At 43.3% G+C, this 16,572-nt stretch overlaps 1 protein-coding gene across 1 annotated transcript; it reads left to right on the top strand.

The window, feature by feature from the left end:
* The first annotated feature begins 1,184 nt into the window (after window positions 1–1,184).
* Window positions 1,185–16,283, top strand: LOC118392712 (active breakpoint cluster region-related protein-like). Its single transcript, XM_052459602.1, has 22 exons — window positions 1,185–1,333; window positions 1,428–1,537; window positions 1,746–1,850; window positions 2,852–3,100; window positions 3,190–3,297; window positions 5,825–5,879; window positions 5,971–6,023; window positions 6,187–6,324; window positions 6,530–6,651; window positions 6,853–7,009; window positions 7,186–7,317; window positions 7,640–7,715; window positions 8,231–8,326; window positions 10,264–10,338; window positions 10,512–10,609; window positions 11,745–11,855; window positions 12,263–12,429; window positions 13,418–13,557; window positions 13,799–13,933; window positions 14,145–14,250; window positions 14,508–14,649; window positions 15,462–16,283. The coding sequence occupies exons 1-22, from the start codon at window positions 1,282–1,284 to the stop codon at window positions 15,552–15,554; spliced, it is 2,520 nt and encodes an 839-aa protein (XP_052315562.1). The 5' UTR covers window positions 1,185–1,281; the 3' UTR covers window positions 15,555–16,283.
* The last annotated feature ends 289 nt before the right edge of the window (window positions 16,284–16,572 follow it).

Below are 16,572 nucleotides of genomic sequence, written 5' to 3' on the forward strand. Positions count from 1 at the left end.
GGCAGACATGGCTCTCAAGAGAAGACAGGCTATGTGCTCACTGCCCACAAAATGAGGTGGAAACTGAGCTGCACTTCCTAACCTCCTGCCCAATGTATGACCATATTAGAGAGACATATTTCCCCCAGATTACACAGATCCACAAAGAATTCGAAAACAAATCCAATTTTGAAAAACTCCCATATCTACTGGGTGAAATTCCACAGTGTGCCATCACAGCAGCAAGATTTGTGACCTGTTGCCACGAGAAAAGGGCAACCAGTGAAGAACAAACACCATTGTAAATACAACCCATATTTATGCTTATTCATTTTATCTTGTGTCCTTTAACTATTTGTACATTGTATATATATATATAATATGACATTTGTAATGTCTTTACTGTTTTGAAACTTCTGTATGTGTAATGTTTACTGTTAATTTTTGTTGTTTTTCACTTTATATATTCACTTTGTATGTTGTCTACCTCACTTGCTTTGGCAATGTTAACACATGTTTCCCATGCCAATAAAGCCCTTGAATTGAAATTGAATTGAATTGAACTTAACTTCACGATGCTATGCGATGTCATAATGTAACTTCGACGCAACGGTGAATAGAATCATAAAACAAGGCATGTCGTAGCCCAGATCAACTTTATCAGATAAAAAAAAAAAAACGTTTATCACAGGGTTGAACACAAGATGGCCCTGTTGCACAAGTAAAGAACCCCTTTACCGTCCCTGTAGTAAGCGATTGGTTCACAGTGACATTCATCTTTTATATCTAAACCATAGACTATCATTGTGTATAAAAAAATACATATTCTGCAAAAGCATGTCAGTAGTTTTACCATAATTTTACAATTGCAGCGAGTTACTGCTGAAATGATTGTTTTTCTTGTCATCAGTATCACAAGTGTTTCTGGGTCACAGTCTTGCTGCTGCATGTGTGCGTGCCTCCCGTTTCCTTCCTGTGCTGTCCAAGGTGCTGCATTCGAGAGTATGGTTAAAATCAACATTATGGAAGTTTAAGTAGTCTTTTTTTTTGTTTTACTTGGCAAATTAGGCCACTGGATATTGGACCAGACAGTTCAATGTCGGACAATACTGCTTCACAAATGTTTCACTCCTGTCCTGATAGGCTATCCCCCCACCCCCACCCTCTTTTTTTTGTTCCACTGAAACAGGAAGTTTAACGGCTGCTGCTTACACGTGTTCTATTTATTTCGCCTCTGTAGATACACACTCCCAGTCGCCTCACCCAGACACCCACGGATATTGTTACAGTTATATCAGCGCAATGGAGTTATTCAAGGAGGCAGTGGACTACCTTGAGACACAGCATATCCCAGGCAAGTACATTACTGTGTGTCTTGCCATAAGTGTGGGTTTGTATGCATGTTTTATTTCTGTGTAAATGATGTGTGTGTTTCTACTCTATCTCAGTGGAGGCTGTAGGTGGTACAGGGCCTGATCCACTGGAGGATGACGTGTTTCCAGAGGAGGATGTGTTCTCCCCCCTCCAGACAGACAGCATGGACCTGCCCGACACCCCCGTGAGTTATTGCCCTATGGCGCCATACATGGTGCCTTCCTCTCCTATTGGTCAGACCCACACACACACACACACACACACACACACACACACACACACACACACACACACACACACACACACACACACACACACACACACACACACACACACACACAAACACACACACACACACACATTTACAGCAGAGTGTTTTCTCTGCCTTTAAGGTCCTGCGTACCCTGGAAGAGATGCTGGTTAGGAGGCTCATGGTCCTGAGAACGGTCCTGGACAGTGAGAAGATCTACCTCAATGAGCTAGAGACACTGTTAATGGTAACACACACACACATGAACACACTGCTCAGGGGCTTTGGTGTGTTTATTTGTTTCTAAGGGTCCTTAAGCACGCGGTTATCTATGGTGGCATACAGCATCCTTTGCAATAACAATTACAACACACGTTTTCTATTGGCTCTGTTGTCGGGTGGCATACTGCTTCCTCCTGTAGCCACAACACTTCTGTAATTCTTTGTTGAGAGAATTACTTCTCTCTTTTGTCCAGGGCTTGATTTCATTATGAAAACCATGCTTCCTCCCCTTTCTACCTGTCGACTCCACCTCCCAGTCCTGAAAGGGATAAGGTGTAATTATAAGCTGTAATATAAGGTGTAATATAAGCTTCTGGAAAGGATTGTTTTCTCCATATTGTTTACACCTAGTTAACTAGGGCTGAGGGAAGTTGGTGAGGATTTGTATTGGAATTCAACCATTACAAGTAGGCAGCATTAGGAGTGAGTGAGTGTGATAGGAAGTGGTTTTGCAATAACGAGTGACCAAGTCCTTTTTTATATCTCTTAATTTCTCTTCTCCTTTATCTCCATCTCATTATAATAGTCATGCTTCTGCTTTTGTGTCAACAAGCAACACAAATAGAGAAATAACCCCCACTTGGTGTGGTATCGTAAGGTTGGTCAGACCCACCCATGTTGAAAAGTATGGGCTGTTCATCCAGATGCTTGTGTTTAGTGTGAGTACTGTATGACAGTGTGTTAGAGAGAATTTGTAGTGTGCGTTTGTGTGCGCTGCGAGAGTGGGTGTCAAAAAGGCTTTTGACAGATACATGTATCCTGTATGTCTATATTTACTCAAGTGTGAACATTTAAGCTGTGCTCGTCATTCTCTTCTCTTCTCACCCCCCTCCCTCACCTCCCTCCCTCACCTCCCTTTCTCAACTTTTTTTTATCACACCCACTCTTTGTCTCTCTCTCTCTCTTTGTCTCTCTCTCTCTATCTTTGTCTCCCCCATCCCATCCCTCACCTCCTTCCTTCCCCAGCCTATGAAGGCCTTGAAGGCCACAGCAGGGACGTCCCAGCCAGTTCTGTCCAGCCAGCAGGTCCGAACTGTGTTCTATCAGGTGCCTGAGCTCAGAGACCTGCACAGAGACTTCTACACTTGCCTGAGGGACCGCCTGGGGCTGCTGGGGCCACAAATACACCCAGGGACAGACCCGGGGCAGGGGCCAGGGAAAGAGCAGGGCAAAATGGGCTTCCACCTAACTGTAGGAGACCTCTTCCTTAAGATTGTGAGTTCCTCCTTCTGCTCCATCCATCCTTTTATTGACTCACTATCAGCTACAGGGGTCTTATTTCACACCTATTCTCACACACACAGGTGAGCCAGATAGGTGTGTATCGTGGTTTCATAGATAACTATGAGAGTGCTGTGGAGATCGTGAGGAGGTGTACTCAGACTGACAAGCGCTTCAGAATACTGGCTGAGGTAAGATTCAGAATACTGTTCGGGGTAAGTTTCAGAATACTGGTTGATGTAAGCTTCAGAATACTGGCTGAAGTAAGCTTCAGAATACTGGCTGATGTAAGCTTCAGAATACTGGCTGATGTAAGCTTCAGAATACTGGCTGATGTAAACTTCAGAATACTGGCTGATGTAAGCTTCAGAATACTGGCTGATGTAAACTTCAGAATACTGGCTGATGTGAACTTCAGAATACTGGTTGATGTGAACTTCAGAATACTGGTTGATGTAAGCTTCAGAATACTGGCTGATGTAAGCTTCAGAATACTGGCTGATGTAAGCTTCAGAATACTGGTTGATGTAAGCTTCAGAATACTGTCTGATGTAAGCTTCAGAATACTGGCTTATGTAAGATTCAGAATAGTGGCTGATGTAAGCTTCAGAATACTGGTTGATGTAAGCTTCAGAATACTGTCTGGTGTAAGCTTCAGAATACTGGCTGATGTAAGCTTCAGAATACTGGTTGATGTAAGCTTCAGAATACTGTCTGATGTAAGCTTCAGAATACTGGTTGATGTAAGCTTCAGAATACTGGCTGATGTAAGCTTCAGAATACTGGCTGATGTAAGCTTCAGAATACTGGCTGAGGTAAGATTCAGAATAGTGGCTGATGTAAACTTCAGAATACTGGCTGATGTAAGCTTCAGAATACTGGTTGATGTAAGCTTCAGAATACTGTCTGATGTAAGCTTCAGAATACTGGTTGATGTAAGCTTCAGAATACTGGCTGATGTAAGCTTCAGAATACTGGCTGATGTAAGCTTCAGAATACTGGCTGAGGTAAGATTCAGAATAGTGGCTGATGTAAACTTCAGAATACTGGCTGATGTAAGCTTCAGAATACTGGTTGATGTAAGCTTCAGAATACTGGCTGATGTAAGCTTCAGAATACTGGTTGATGTAAGCTTCAGAATACTGGTTGATGTAAGCTTCAGAATACTGGTTGATGTAAGCTTCAGAATACTGGCTGATGTAAGCTTCAGAATACTGATTGATGTAAACTTCAGAATACTGGTTGATGTAAGCTTCAGAATACTGGTTGATGTAAGCTTCAGAATACTGGTTGATGTAAGCTTCAGAATACTGGCTGATGTAAGCTTCAGAATACTGGTTGATGTAAGCTTCAGAATACTGTCTGATGTAAGCTTCAGAATACTGGCTTATGTAAGATTCAGAATAGTGGCTGATGTAAGCTTCAGAATACTGGTTGATGTAAGCTTCAGAATACTGTCTGATGTAAGCTTCAGAATACTGGCTGATGTAAGCTTCAGAATACTGGTTGATGTAAGCTTCAGAATACTGTCTGATGTAAGCTTCAGAATACTGGTTGATGTAAGCTTCAGAATACTGGCTGATGTAAGCTTCAGAATACTGGCTGATGTAAGCTTCAGAATACTGACTGATGTAAGCTTCAGAATACTGGTTGATGTAAGCTTCAGAATAGTAGCCGGGGTAGGCTTCAGAATACTGGCTGATGTAAACTTCAGAATACTGGCTGATGTAAGCTTCAGAATACTGGCTGACGTAAACCTCAGAATACTGGTTGATGTAAGCTTCAGAATACTGGTTGATGTAAGCTTCAGAATACTGGCTGATGTAAACTTAAGAATACTGGCTGATGTAAGCTTCAGAATACTGGCTGATGTAAGCTTCAGAATACTGGCTGATGTAAGCTTCAGAATACTGGTTGATGTAAACTTCAGAATACTGTCTGATGTAAGCTTCAGAATACTGGCTGATGTAAGCTTCAGAATACTGGTTGATGTAAGCTTCAGAATACTGTCTGATGTAAGCTTCAGAATACTGGTTGATGTAAGCTTCAGAATACTGGCTGATGTAAGCTTCAGAATACTGGCTGATGTAAGCTTCAGAATACTGGCTGATGTAAGCTTCAGAATACTGGTTGATGTAAGCTTCAGAATAGTAGCCGGGGTAGGCTTCAGAATACTGGCTGATGTAAACGTCAGAATACTGGCTGATGTAAGCTTCAGAATACTGGCTGACGTAAACCTCAGAATACTGGTTGATGTAAGCTTCAGAATACTGGTTGATGTAAGCTTCAGAATACTGGCTGATGTAAACTTAAGAATACTGGCTGATGTAAGCTTCAGAATACTGGCTGATGTAAGCTTCAGAATACTGGCTGATGTAAGCTTCAGAATACTGGTTGATGTAAACTTCAGAATACTGGTTGATGTAAGCTTCAGAATACTGGTTGATGTAAGCTTCAGAATACTGGCTGATGTAAGCTTCAGAATACTGGCTGAGGTAAGCTTCAGAATACTGGCTGAGGTAAGCTTCAGAATACTGGCCGAGGTAAGAGAGACCGACGTCACTGATTTGGAAATGTGTGCATTGCAACATCTCTCTCTCTCTCTCTCTGTCTCTATGCACTTGTTACCTCGAACGAAACACGTGAATTATCAGCAAATTCATAGTTGAAGTTATGCAATATTATAACCTTCTCACACTCCCTCTCTCCTGTTTTCAGAGTATGATGTTTTATAATGGATCAGACAAATCTAAGACGGAATACACCTTTGAGGGTAAGATGAAGGTTTTGCCTCTTTTTAAGGAGTCACTGCATGTCCCTCCACCCTCCACTGTGTGAATCACATGTTGTTTGAATCCCTGCAGCTCTGCTGTACAAGCCTCTGGACAGAGTCACCAAGACAACCTTAGTGCTGCATGTAAGAGTGTCCCCCCCATTCCGTCCATCCGTTCATTTATCTGTTCACTTAAACACCGACACTCATTTCTACACTTACCACTCTATCTCCTGTCTTCCTCCCCTTCCCACTTTCTTTCATCCTTCCTCTTTTCTCCCTCCTCCCTCTCTCGTCTACTGTATAGGACCTACTGAAGCATACTCCCCAGACGCATGGTGACCACCCCGTGCTGCTGGAGGCTCTGAGACTGTCCCAGAGCTTTCTGTCTGGGGTCAACGAGGGGTCACAGTGCAAACAAGAGGTCACCCTCAGCAGGGGCATGGTGAGATGGACAGAGAGGACACACACACACACAGACAGACAGACAGACGTAGATCCACACACTTGCACACACACTTACGATGCGCAGAGCACACACCCTTATGATGCACACACATGGACACACGCACCTACTTTCACTACACACCCGTATAAAGTTTCACACACCGTACCATAACCATCGCTGTATGTGTGTGTGTGTGTTGCAGCGGCGTCAGCTGATGCGTGATGGCTTCGTGGTGGATGTGTGTGAGGGGGGGCGTAACCTTTGCCATTTCTTCCTGTACACTGACCTGCTGCTATGCACCAAACTCAAGGGCGGGGCCCAAGGGTGAGTGACAGGTCCAGAATGTGTGTGTTGAAGTTTATTAAGAGACTTTTTTTTTTTTTTAATCACACAGAATGTGTGTGCATGCATTTGTCCATTTGTTTGTTTATTTGTGTGTGTGTGTGTGTTTGTGTGTGTGTGTGTTTGTGTGTGTGTGTGTGCCTGTGTGCCTGTGTGCCTGTGCGCCTGTGTCCTATCTCCCAGTAAGCAGGCCCAATACAGGTTCTGTTGGTACCTTCCTCTAGCTGGACTGAAACTCCGCTGGGGACCAGAGATGGAGCGCACCACAGACACACACCAGCGCATACACACCATGAGAGCTAAGATGTACGTGCTCAGACACGAACTGCGACAGATCATGGTTAGTCTTTATGTGTGTGTGTGTGTGTGTGTGTGTGTGTGTGTGTGTGTGTGTGTGTGTGTGTGTGTGTGTGTGTGTGTGTGTGTGTGTGTGTGTGTGTGTATTATCCAATACAACCATTACGCTGTAAAGTATTCAGATTTAAAATGTTAACTGTGTGTGTGTGTGTCCTACAGAAGCCTGTCCCACTGAAGTCCTTGGCCGCTCGAACTTCAGAGCGAGGCAGGAAGAAGATGGAGCACCTTGAACTGATGTTTCTCACACAGTCTCCCTTCCTCCCCCTGGAACTACACAGCCCCAGCGGCAAGGTACACACACACGTTTTACGATCCTTGTGGAGACCAAACAATTGATTCCCATTCAAAATACAATTGTCTTTTAACCCCTAATCCTAAACCTAACCCTTGCTTTAACCCTAACCCTAACCTTAGCCCTTAACCTCTAACCCTAATTCTAACCCTAACCCTAATCCTAAACCTAACCCTTAAGCCTAAAATAGCCTTTTTGGTTGTGAAATGTCTCCACTTGTCTGAATTTACCTTTTTTTACTATCCGTGTGAGGACTTCTGGTCCCACACACACCTAAACCCTCATACACATACATCCCCCTCTGTGTGCGTTATTTTTCAGAGCCACACTCTGGTGATGTCATCTCTGTATGAACTAGAGGAGTGGAGAGAGGCCATCCACAGACTCACCAGAGATAGTGAGTGAGAGGATAGTGTGTGTAGGTGTGTGAGTAAGTGAGTGAGTGAGTGAGTGAGTGAGTGAGTGAGTGAGTGAGTGAGTGAGTGAGTGAGTGAGTGAGTGAGTGAGTGAGTGAGTGAGAAATTGTGTAAGTGTGTGAGTGAATGAGTGAATGAATGTGTGAGTGAGTTTGTGTGAGTGAGTGAGTGAGTGAGTGAGTGAGTGAGTGAGTGAGTGAGTGAGTGAGTGAGTGAGTGAGTGAGTGAGTGAGTGAGTGAGTGAGTGAGTGAGTGAGTGAGTGAGTGAGTGAGTGAGTGAGTGAGTGAGTGAGTGAGTGAGTGAGTGAGTGAGTGAGTGAGTGAGTGAGTGAGTGAGTGAATGGTGTATGAGTGATTAAGTGTGTACTGTATGTGAGTTTTTGAGTTAATGAGGGAATGAGTAAGTGAGTGAGTGAGACAGTACATCAATGGTTGTAGTTTGTTGCACAGTATGCCATTCAGGTGGTCTATGATGTGTGTGTGTGTTATTTCTCAGACATAGAAACGGTTCCTCCAGATCTGCTCACCTTGACCAGCTCCTGTGTCAAACTGAGAATGACCCAACAGCCTCCCCTACATGGCATACTGCCTCGTGAGACATCGTTTCAGACACACCTTTCTCATGATCACTTCCATTCACTTTCTCTTCTCTTTATCTACCATACTCTACATTTCACCCTCTCACTCGCTCTCTGTCGCTCTCTCTCATGAAGTGCAATTGGTTTGATGACACGTTCAATTAGTTTTAGCCCAATTTTTATAATTATTTCAATTTGAATTTGTTTTTTAATGGCGTAGAATGCCCTGCGTGCTTTCTCTTTCAGTTAATTCACTGCCTCATTTAGGTGTCCAGTTGAGCTTATTTTTAAACCTAATTAATTGTACTGTAAGCAGTACTCTATATATTTTGTACCAATTGTATCTTCTCTGGAAAATCATTATTTTTGTATTTTTGGGGTTTACTGCTTACGGCCCAGGTCTGGCCGTACTGCTTTAGCAGGTCCAGGCTCTGCTGTAAGCCATGTGCTGTGGGTGACAGCAGGCACAGGTCATCTGCGAAGAGCTGGCATTTAACCTATGAATAGTGGAAACTAAAACCAGGGGCTGAGGATTTTTCTAGAATAGTGGCCAATTTGTTGATGTAAATATTGAAGAGTGCAGGGCTCAGATTGCAACCCTGGCGAAGGCCCTGCCCAATGGTTAAAGAATTATGTTATTTTCTTGCCAATTTTGATGCTGCACATATTGCCATACTGATTTTATTAGGTCATATGTTTTACCCCTTACACCACTTTCAATAACTGTGTAGAACAGTCCTGTATGCCGAATAGAATCAAATGCTTTTTGGAAGTTGATAAAGCAAGCAAATGTTTTGGTATTATTTTGGTGGACATGTTTATCTATCAGGGTGTGTAGGGTGTAAATATGATCCGTCGTGCGATGTTTTGGTATGAATCCAATTAGGCTTTTACTCAAGACATTGTGCTTTTAAAGGAAGTTTAGAACGTTTACATTTATAATACTACAGAAAACCTTCTCCAGGTTACTGTAAAGAAAAATGCCTCTATAATTGTTAGGGTCAATTTAGTCTCCGTTCTTAAAGATGAGGAGGCCATGAATTTGGCATTGTTCTGCGTTTGCAACAATTTGAACGGTGTTGTAGAGTATTTTAAAATGGGTTAACCATATGTCACCATTTTGTATCGCTAATTCTTCTAGTTTTGATTTATTTTATTTTTTCCAATTTTGCCAGAAGATGTATGTGTTTAAGGATTCCTCAATTAGTGTCAGCTGCTTGCTGTTGTACTGTGATTCTTTGGTTCTGAGTGTACGTTTATAGAGTTTTAAAGTCTCACAGTAATGAAGGCATGATTGACCATTTGGGTCTCTGTGCTTTTGGTTTGATAGTGTTAAAAAAAAATCTTAGCATTTTACAATCTGCATCAAACCAGTTTTTTGGGTTTGTTTTTTATCCATTTGAGTTGTGCTTATTTTGCCGTTTGCCTGAATATATTGTTGATGTTTTTTTGTGCTAGATTGATGCCTCCTTCACTGTGAGTGGATGTGGTATCCAGAAAGTTATTTAAGTGTTTTCATTTTTTGGTTACTTGTTGCTTTCTGGTATTCTTCTGTGATCGTTTGAGCCCATCTGCACGAACTTCTGATTTCGTACAGCTTACTGGGCTGTGAATGTGTGGCTGGTTGATCTGGTCATGTAGAAAGAAGCTCTGTGTTTAAAAAAAAAAGCTGCCTCAGTGGCCACGTTGCTATGGTTACCGCCAGTAAACAGTTGGAGCTAGCCAGTCAAATTTGAATTGAGCTATTCTGCACGATTCAGATTGCTTTTTCAACTCACACTATGTCAATCTTCCCCCCCTGTGTTGATCTTCAGTTGTACAATTTGATTACCAAGATACATTTAGCTAATTTAATTTTGTTAATCTCACTCTTGACAACCAGAAAGTTATAACCAGTCAGATGTTCTTCTGCATGACTGCCTCTCTCTCTGTCTCTCTCTCTCCCTCTCAGAAAGTGAGGAGGAGTCTCTATGTGGGACTCTCAGTGTAGCCATTCACTCTGCCTGTGGATTACAACAGCCGGCTAGTGAGTATCCGCACACTGTATCTACCATATATCTAACACTATCCAAATGCATACCACAGTGTCTATATCTTACCCAGACACAGTACATACATACAGTATACTCTACCCTCATACTCCACTGTAACACAAACCAGTAAGCTCTTTAAACAGACTGTCTCACTACTCCCTCCTAGGTGTGTATGTGTGTGTGGAGGTGGATGGCTTTGAGTTCTATGAGAGCCAAGCCCAGACCCATTCCTCTGTCAGCAGTCTCAGCCCTCACTGGGAACAGGTAAGATGCTGTACCCAGGCAAGATGTCTTCACGGATCCACCTGTACCTGAATACCCGAGACCCGGTCCGGGACCAGGAATTTGAAAATAATGTCACGGGTCTAGGTCGGATCTGATGTGGGAGGCCGCTACTTTATATTGTTGTTTGTAACAGTGTAGGACATGAAACAGCCTCTATCTCAAGACCATCAGACTGTTAAACAGCCATCACTAACAGAGAGACGCTGCTGCCAACATGCAGACTCAAATCTCTGGCCACTTAAATAAACGGGCTTAATTAAGGTGTCATTAGTCACTTTAAATAACGCCACTTTAATAATGTTTACATATGCTACATTACTCATCTCATTTGTATATACTGTATTCTTCACCATCTACTGCATCTTGCCTATGCCGCACGCCATCGCTCATCCATATATTTATATGTACATATTCTTATTCATCCCTTTACATTTTTGTGTATAAGGTAGTTGTTGTGAATTTGTTAGATTACTTGTTCGATTTTACTGCAGTCGGATCTAGAAGCACAAGCATTTCGCTACACTCGCATTAACATCCGCTAACCATGTGTATGTGAACAATAACCCTTGATTTGATTTGAAAGCGCATATGTCAATTAGCCTAGCCAGCTTAACTAGCTTCTCCCGGGTTTGATGCTGTCAAAACAGGTACTACGTAATCATATTGGATTATAAATATCCTAGCTATGGCAGCAATTACTCTACTATAGCGTGAGTTGGCTTGGTTGGTTGCTGTCTCTCTCTCGTCTAACGCTACTCCCTGTTAACCATGTCACTTGCTACACATAGCAGGCCCCTCACCAGCAGCAACAGGAAATGTGAATTATTCTGTTGATTATAATTAATGGACATTTTTGTAGGGGATGATACAATGTTCATACGGGAAAATGTTCAACCTCAAATACACTACAATTTTTAAATGTCCTGCTTTGCGTCAAAGTTCTCCTGCAACAGAGTGATCAAATTAAGATCCTACATCTATAAATAATGATGATGCATTTCAGTGAGGATGCATTTATTTACATTTTTTTCTTATCAATTACCATTTGAACTTAGTCATGCTTACCCGTACGTCATCAACACTCTATTTGACAGTGGCTTGTGTTTGTCCTCAGGAGTTCTCATTCCAGGTGGATGGGGCTCAGAACCTCAGGGTGCTGGTTGTGTTACAGCCAGAGGTAGAAAAGATCTGTGAGGGCCAAGTCCTTGGCAAGACCTCCATACAGGTGTGTGTCTGCATCTGTGCCTAGATGTGTGTATTATCATCTGTTCTCCCATGTTTAGAAGGTGTGTGTGTGTGTGTGTGTGTGTGTGTGTGTGTGTGTGTGTGTGTGTGTGTGTGTGTGTGTGTGTGTGTGTGTGTGTGTGTGTGTGTGTGTGTGTGTGTGTGTATACTGTGTGTCACAGGCAGCTGGTGGCACCTTAATTTGGGAGGACAGGCTCATAGTGACTGGATTGGAATGGTATTGAACACATTAAACACATGGTTTCGTTGTGTTTGATGCCATTCCATTCACTTCATTCCACTTCCTTATTATGAGCCGTCCTCCCCTCATCAGCGTCCTGTGCTGTGTGTGCATGTGTGCATGTGTGCGTGCGCCTGTGTTCACCTGTTCATATGTATGTGTTCTAGCTGGACCCATCCCTCCTACAGAAGCGATGGAGGAGACAGACCGTATCTCTAGGCCAGGTGGTTGTGAGTCTGTCTCTAAAGTACTACCCTCACCCTCTAGACCGGCCCAGTCTGGCCCCCGCCCAGCAACAGCGCATCTTCTGCATGCCCATTGGATCTGTGGCACAGTGAGTCCTGTCAATCATTACAAATAGTCCAATGAGCTTTAAGGACCTGAGATTTTGGCACACTGGGTGCATCTCAATACTCTAAAGCAGTGGCAGGTAGCCTAGCGGTTAAGAGCGCTAGGCCAGTAACCAAAAGGTGGCTGGTTGAAATCCCTGCGCAGACAAGGTGAAAAATGCCCTTGAGCAAGGCACTTAAACCCTAATTATTCCTGCAAGTTGTTAAAATGTGGCAAACAAATTTTCCATGGTCTTCAATGAGGTCCAGGGGGCCAAACTGAAAATGGGTCATATTTCCCCCTGTTAAAATTTGCTAAAGATAGTCCTCTATCCATCATTTTTTAATTTTTCAATTACTCTCTGACTGTCTAACTTTCATTTTGGGGATTATTAGCGAGCTGTACAGAGTCAAGAAACTTTTTGAATGGAGGTCCATTATCATTTCTACACAGTTTCCATTTGCCTTTAGTCATTTTAAAGTATATTGAGTTTGTTCCTCCACCCTCAAAAACAAAATGTATCTTTTTATTTGATCATACCACCCACGGGCCGGATTGGACCCCCTGCTCTAAAGTGACTTCCTCTCCTTTTCTCATCTCTTAACTAATTTATTCGTAAGATAATCTTCAATAACACTTTGGGGTCTACTTTAGTCTCCCTCTCCTGGTCTGTTTAATAGTGTTAGGAAGTGAAATGAAACCCCTCTGTAACTTCTTGTAATATGAGAATAGCAGATGTGGCAAGACAAAAATGGCATGAAAAGAGAAACCACACGGTGTGCTTTCCCTTTCTCTGAATTGAAAGGAGTCATTGCCCTTCGTGTGCATTGCATGTTTAATTTCTCTAGGATAAATTTAAATCATTCAAAACACCATATGAACATCCAATACAAGTTTTTCTACAATGCCGATTGCATATAATGTGTGTGTGTATGTGCTGTATGTAGAAACACAACCGGGAGTGTGTGTCTTGTGTGTGTGTCCTCTTCCAGACAGGAGGGAGTCCTGGTGCCACATGTGGTGCGTTGCTGTGTAGAGGAGGTGGAGAGGAGAGGAATGGAGGAGGTGGGCATCTACAGGCTATCAGCAGCTACCAGTGACATCAACAACCTCAAGACTGCCTTCAACACCAGTGAGTCTGTGTGTGTTTTTGGTGGGGCTGGAGGTCTGTTCAAGTATGTTGTGGTCTAATGTCAATTTATACTCCCTCTATCACTCTCTCTCTCTCTTTTTCGCTTACTCCCACCATCTCACCCTTCCCGCTCCCTTTCTCTCCCCCCTATCTCCCTCTTCCCTATCTCCCTCTTCCCTATCTCCCCCTCCCTTATATCTCTCCCTACTTTCTCTCTCTCGCTCTCTCTATCACCTTCTAGACCTGCGTGAGGCAGTGTCCAGGTTGAGGTGTGTAGATGTGAATGCTGTCTCAGGTATACTGAAGCTCTACTTCAGGGAGCTGCCGGAACCCCTTATACCTACAGAGCTGTTTCAGAGCTTCACCAAGGCGTTGGGTATGTCACACGCACACACACACGTGCACACACGCACACGCACACGCACACACACGCGCACGCGCACGCGCACACGCACGCACACGCACACGCACACGCACACGCACACGCACACACACACACACACACACACACACACACACACACACACACACACACACACACACACACACAATTCTCCACTCATACCTGTGTTGTTTCTCTCTGTTAGACATCCCAGACCTGAGCTCCAGGAGTGTGTCCATGTTGTCTCTGCTCCAGTCCTGTCCCTCCGTCAACCAAAACACCTTCCTGTTCCTCCTCCACCACCTCAAACGGTCTCTCTCCCCTCTTGTCAATACTTTTTTGCACTAAGTATGTTACTAAAAACATGATACTATTAACATATTACATGCTACTATTTACATTCGGTAATTTCGCAGACACATTTATCACAATATTAACAAACATCATATCCATGTAATGCTGACCTTATATTGCGTACCATTGTATTTTCCACATGTATTTTTGCCAAAGACATCATATCCTCACGTGTATCTTTGTAAATGACATCATACTCTCACACGTTCTCCAGAGTGTCAGATAGACAGGATGTGAACAAGATGCCTCTAATGAACCTGGCCACTGTGTTTGGTCCCAGTCTACTGCGCCCCCCGGTGGCTGTTCTGGGGCAGAGCAGCCCGCCAGTGGACATTTCTCAGGAGGTGGTGGTGCAGGTTGGTCATAGCATTTCAACTGGGCCTCTGTGGAGAAATAATAATGATTACCTTTATAATACAATATAGTGACGATACAGCCTTTGTTCTAATACACTGAAAGAACACCTGCTCTTTCCATGACATACACTGTCCGGGTGAATACAGGGGAAAGCTATGATCCCTTATTAATGTCACTTGTTAAATCCACTTCAAATCAGTGTAGATGAAGGAGAGGAGACGGACTAAAGAAGGATTTTTAAGCCCTGAGACAATGGAGACATGGATTGTGTATGTGTGCCATTCAGAGGGTGAATGGGCAAGACAAAATATTTAAGTGCCTTTGAATGGGGTGTGGTAGTAGGTCCCAGGCTCACCCGTTTGTGTCAAGAACTGCAACTCTACTGGGTTTGTCACGCTCAGCAGTTTCCCGTGTTTATCAAGAATAGTCCACCACCCAATGGATATCCAGTCAACTTGACACAACTGTGTGAAGCATCGGAGTCAACATGGGCCAGCATCCTTGTGGAACGCTTTCGACACCTTGTAGAGTCCACGCCCACCGCCGAATTGAGGCTGTTCTGAGGGCAAAAAGGGGGTACAACTCAATATTAGGAAGATGTCCTTAATGTCTTGTACACTCATTGTACTTTGACAATGCATCCTACCTCCCTTCTTTTCTCCTATGGCTTTAACTAACCGAGTAATGTCAAATCAGTGATGACCTGATATTAAGGAAAGGAGGATGCATCATTTTATTTTGTTGAAAGAGTACATTGATTTCAAAAACAGTCGTCGAAAGATGATGTTTCTCTGACCCTCTGTGTGTACAGGTCCAGGTTGTGTATTCCTACCTGCAGTGTGACAACCTGCCAGCAGCCCAGACCTGCTTAGCACATGACACAGCGACCTGCGACAGCGACTGAGGAGGATTAGACAACCAGCAAGTGAACCAACCCCTGGAAACATCACGGTTGGCCAACAGAAACTAAGGGGAGAAAAAAAAGAAGACTTGTAAAACTACAGACACTGTCAAGATTAAATGTATTTATTTGGGTTGATAGACCTGTCCTTTACTTTATATGAGGCACTAGGTCCTAGGAGGTAGAGAAATGGACAGCAGATGCACATGGGATTGTGTAAGGAGACAGTGGATTTGGGGGTGGGTTGTTGGGATTGGGGTGTGTCTGTGTGTCACACAGTGCAGATGTTGTATAAAAGGTTGGGGGTCACCTCACTGGCTTGAAATCCCATCAGTTATGGTTCAAATCCAACTAGACGGAGTTCACACACACACACACACACACACACACACACACACACACACACACACACACACACACACACACACACACACACACACACACACACACACACACACACACACACACACACACACACACACACCCAAGCCACTAGACTGCTGAACAATTCATAAAAATCGCCACAGAACAATTTTTATTGACCCCCCCCTCTTGTACACTGCTGCTACTCGCTGTTTGTTTGTTACCTATGCATAGTCACTTCGCCCCCACCTACATGTACACAACTAGCCTGTACCACTGCACACGGACTCAGTACCGGTGCCCCCTGTATATAACCTCATTATTATTCTTATTGTGTTTCTTTTTATTATAACTTTTTATTTTAGCCTACTTGGTAAATATTTTCTTCTTCTTGAACTGCACTGTTGGTTAAGGGCTTGTAAGTAAGCATTTCACGGTAAAGTCTACACTGTTGGTTAAGGGCTTGTAAGTCAGCATTTCACGGTAAAGTCTACACTGTTGGTTAAGGGCTTGTAAGTCAGCATTTCACGGTAAAGTCTACACTGTTGGTTAAGGGCTTGTAAGTAAGCATTTCACGGTAAAGTCTACACTGTTGGTTAAGGGCTTGTAAGTAAGCATTTCACGGTAAAGTCTACACTGTTGGTTAAGGGCTTGTAAG

This window comes from Oncorhynchus keta, chromosome 13, assembly GCF_023373465.1.
Source record: "Oncorhynchus keta strain PuntledgeMale-10-30-2019 chromosome 13, Oket_V2, whole genome shotgun sequence".
Classification (NCBI taxonomy): Eukaryota; Metazoa; Chordata; class Actinopteri; order Salmoniformes; family Salmonidae; genus Oncorhynchus; species Oncorhynchus keta.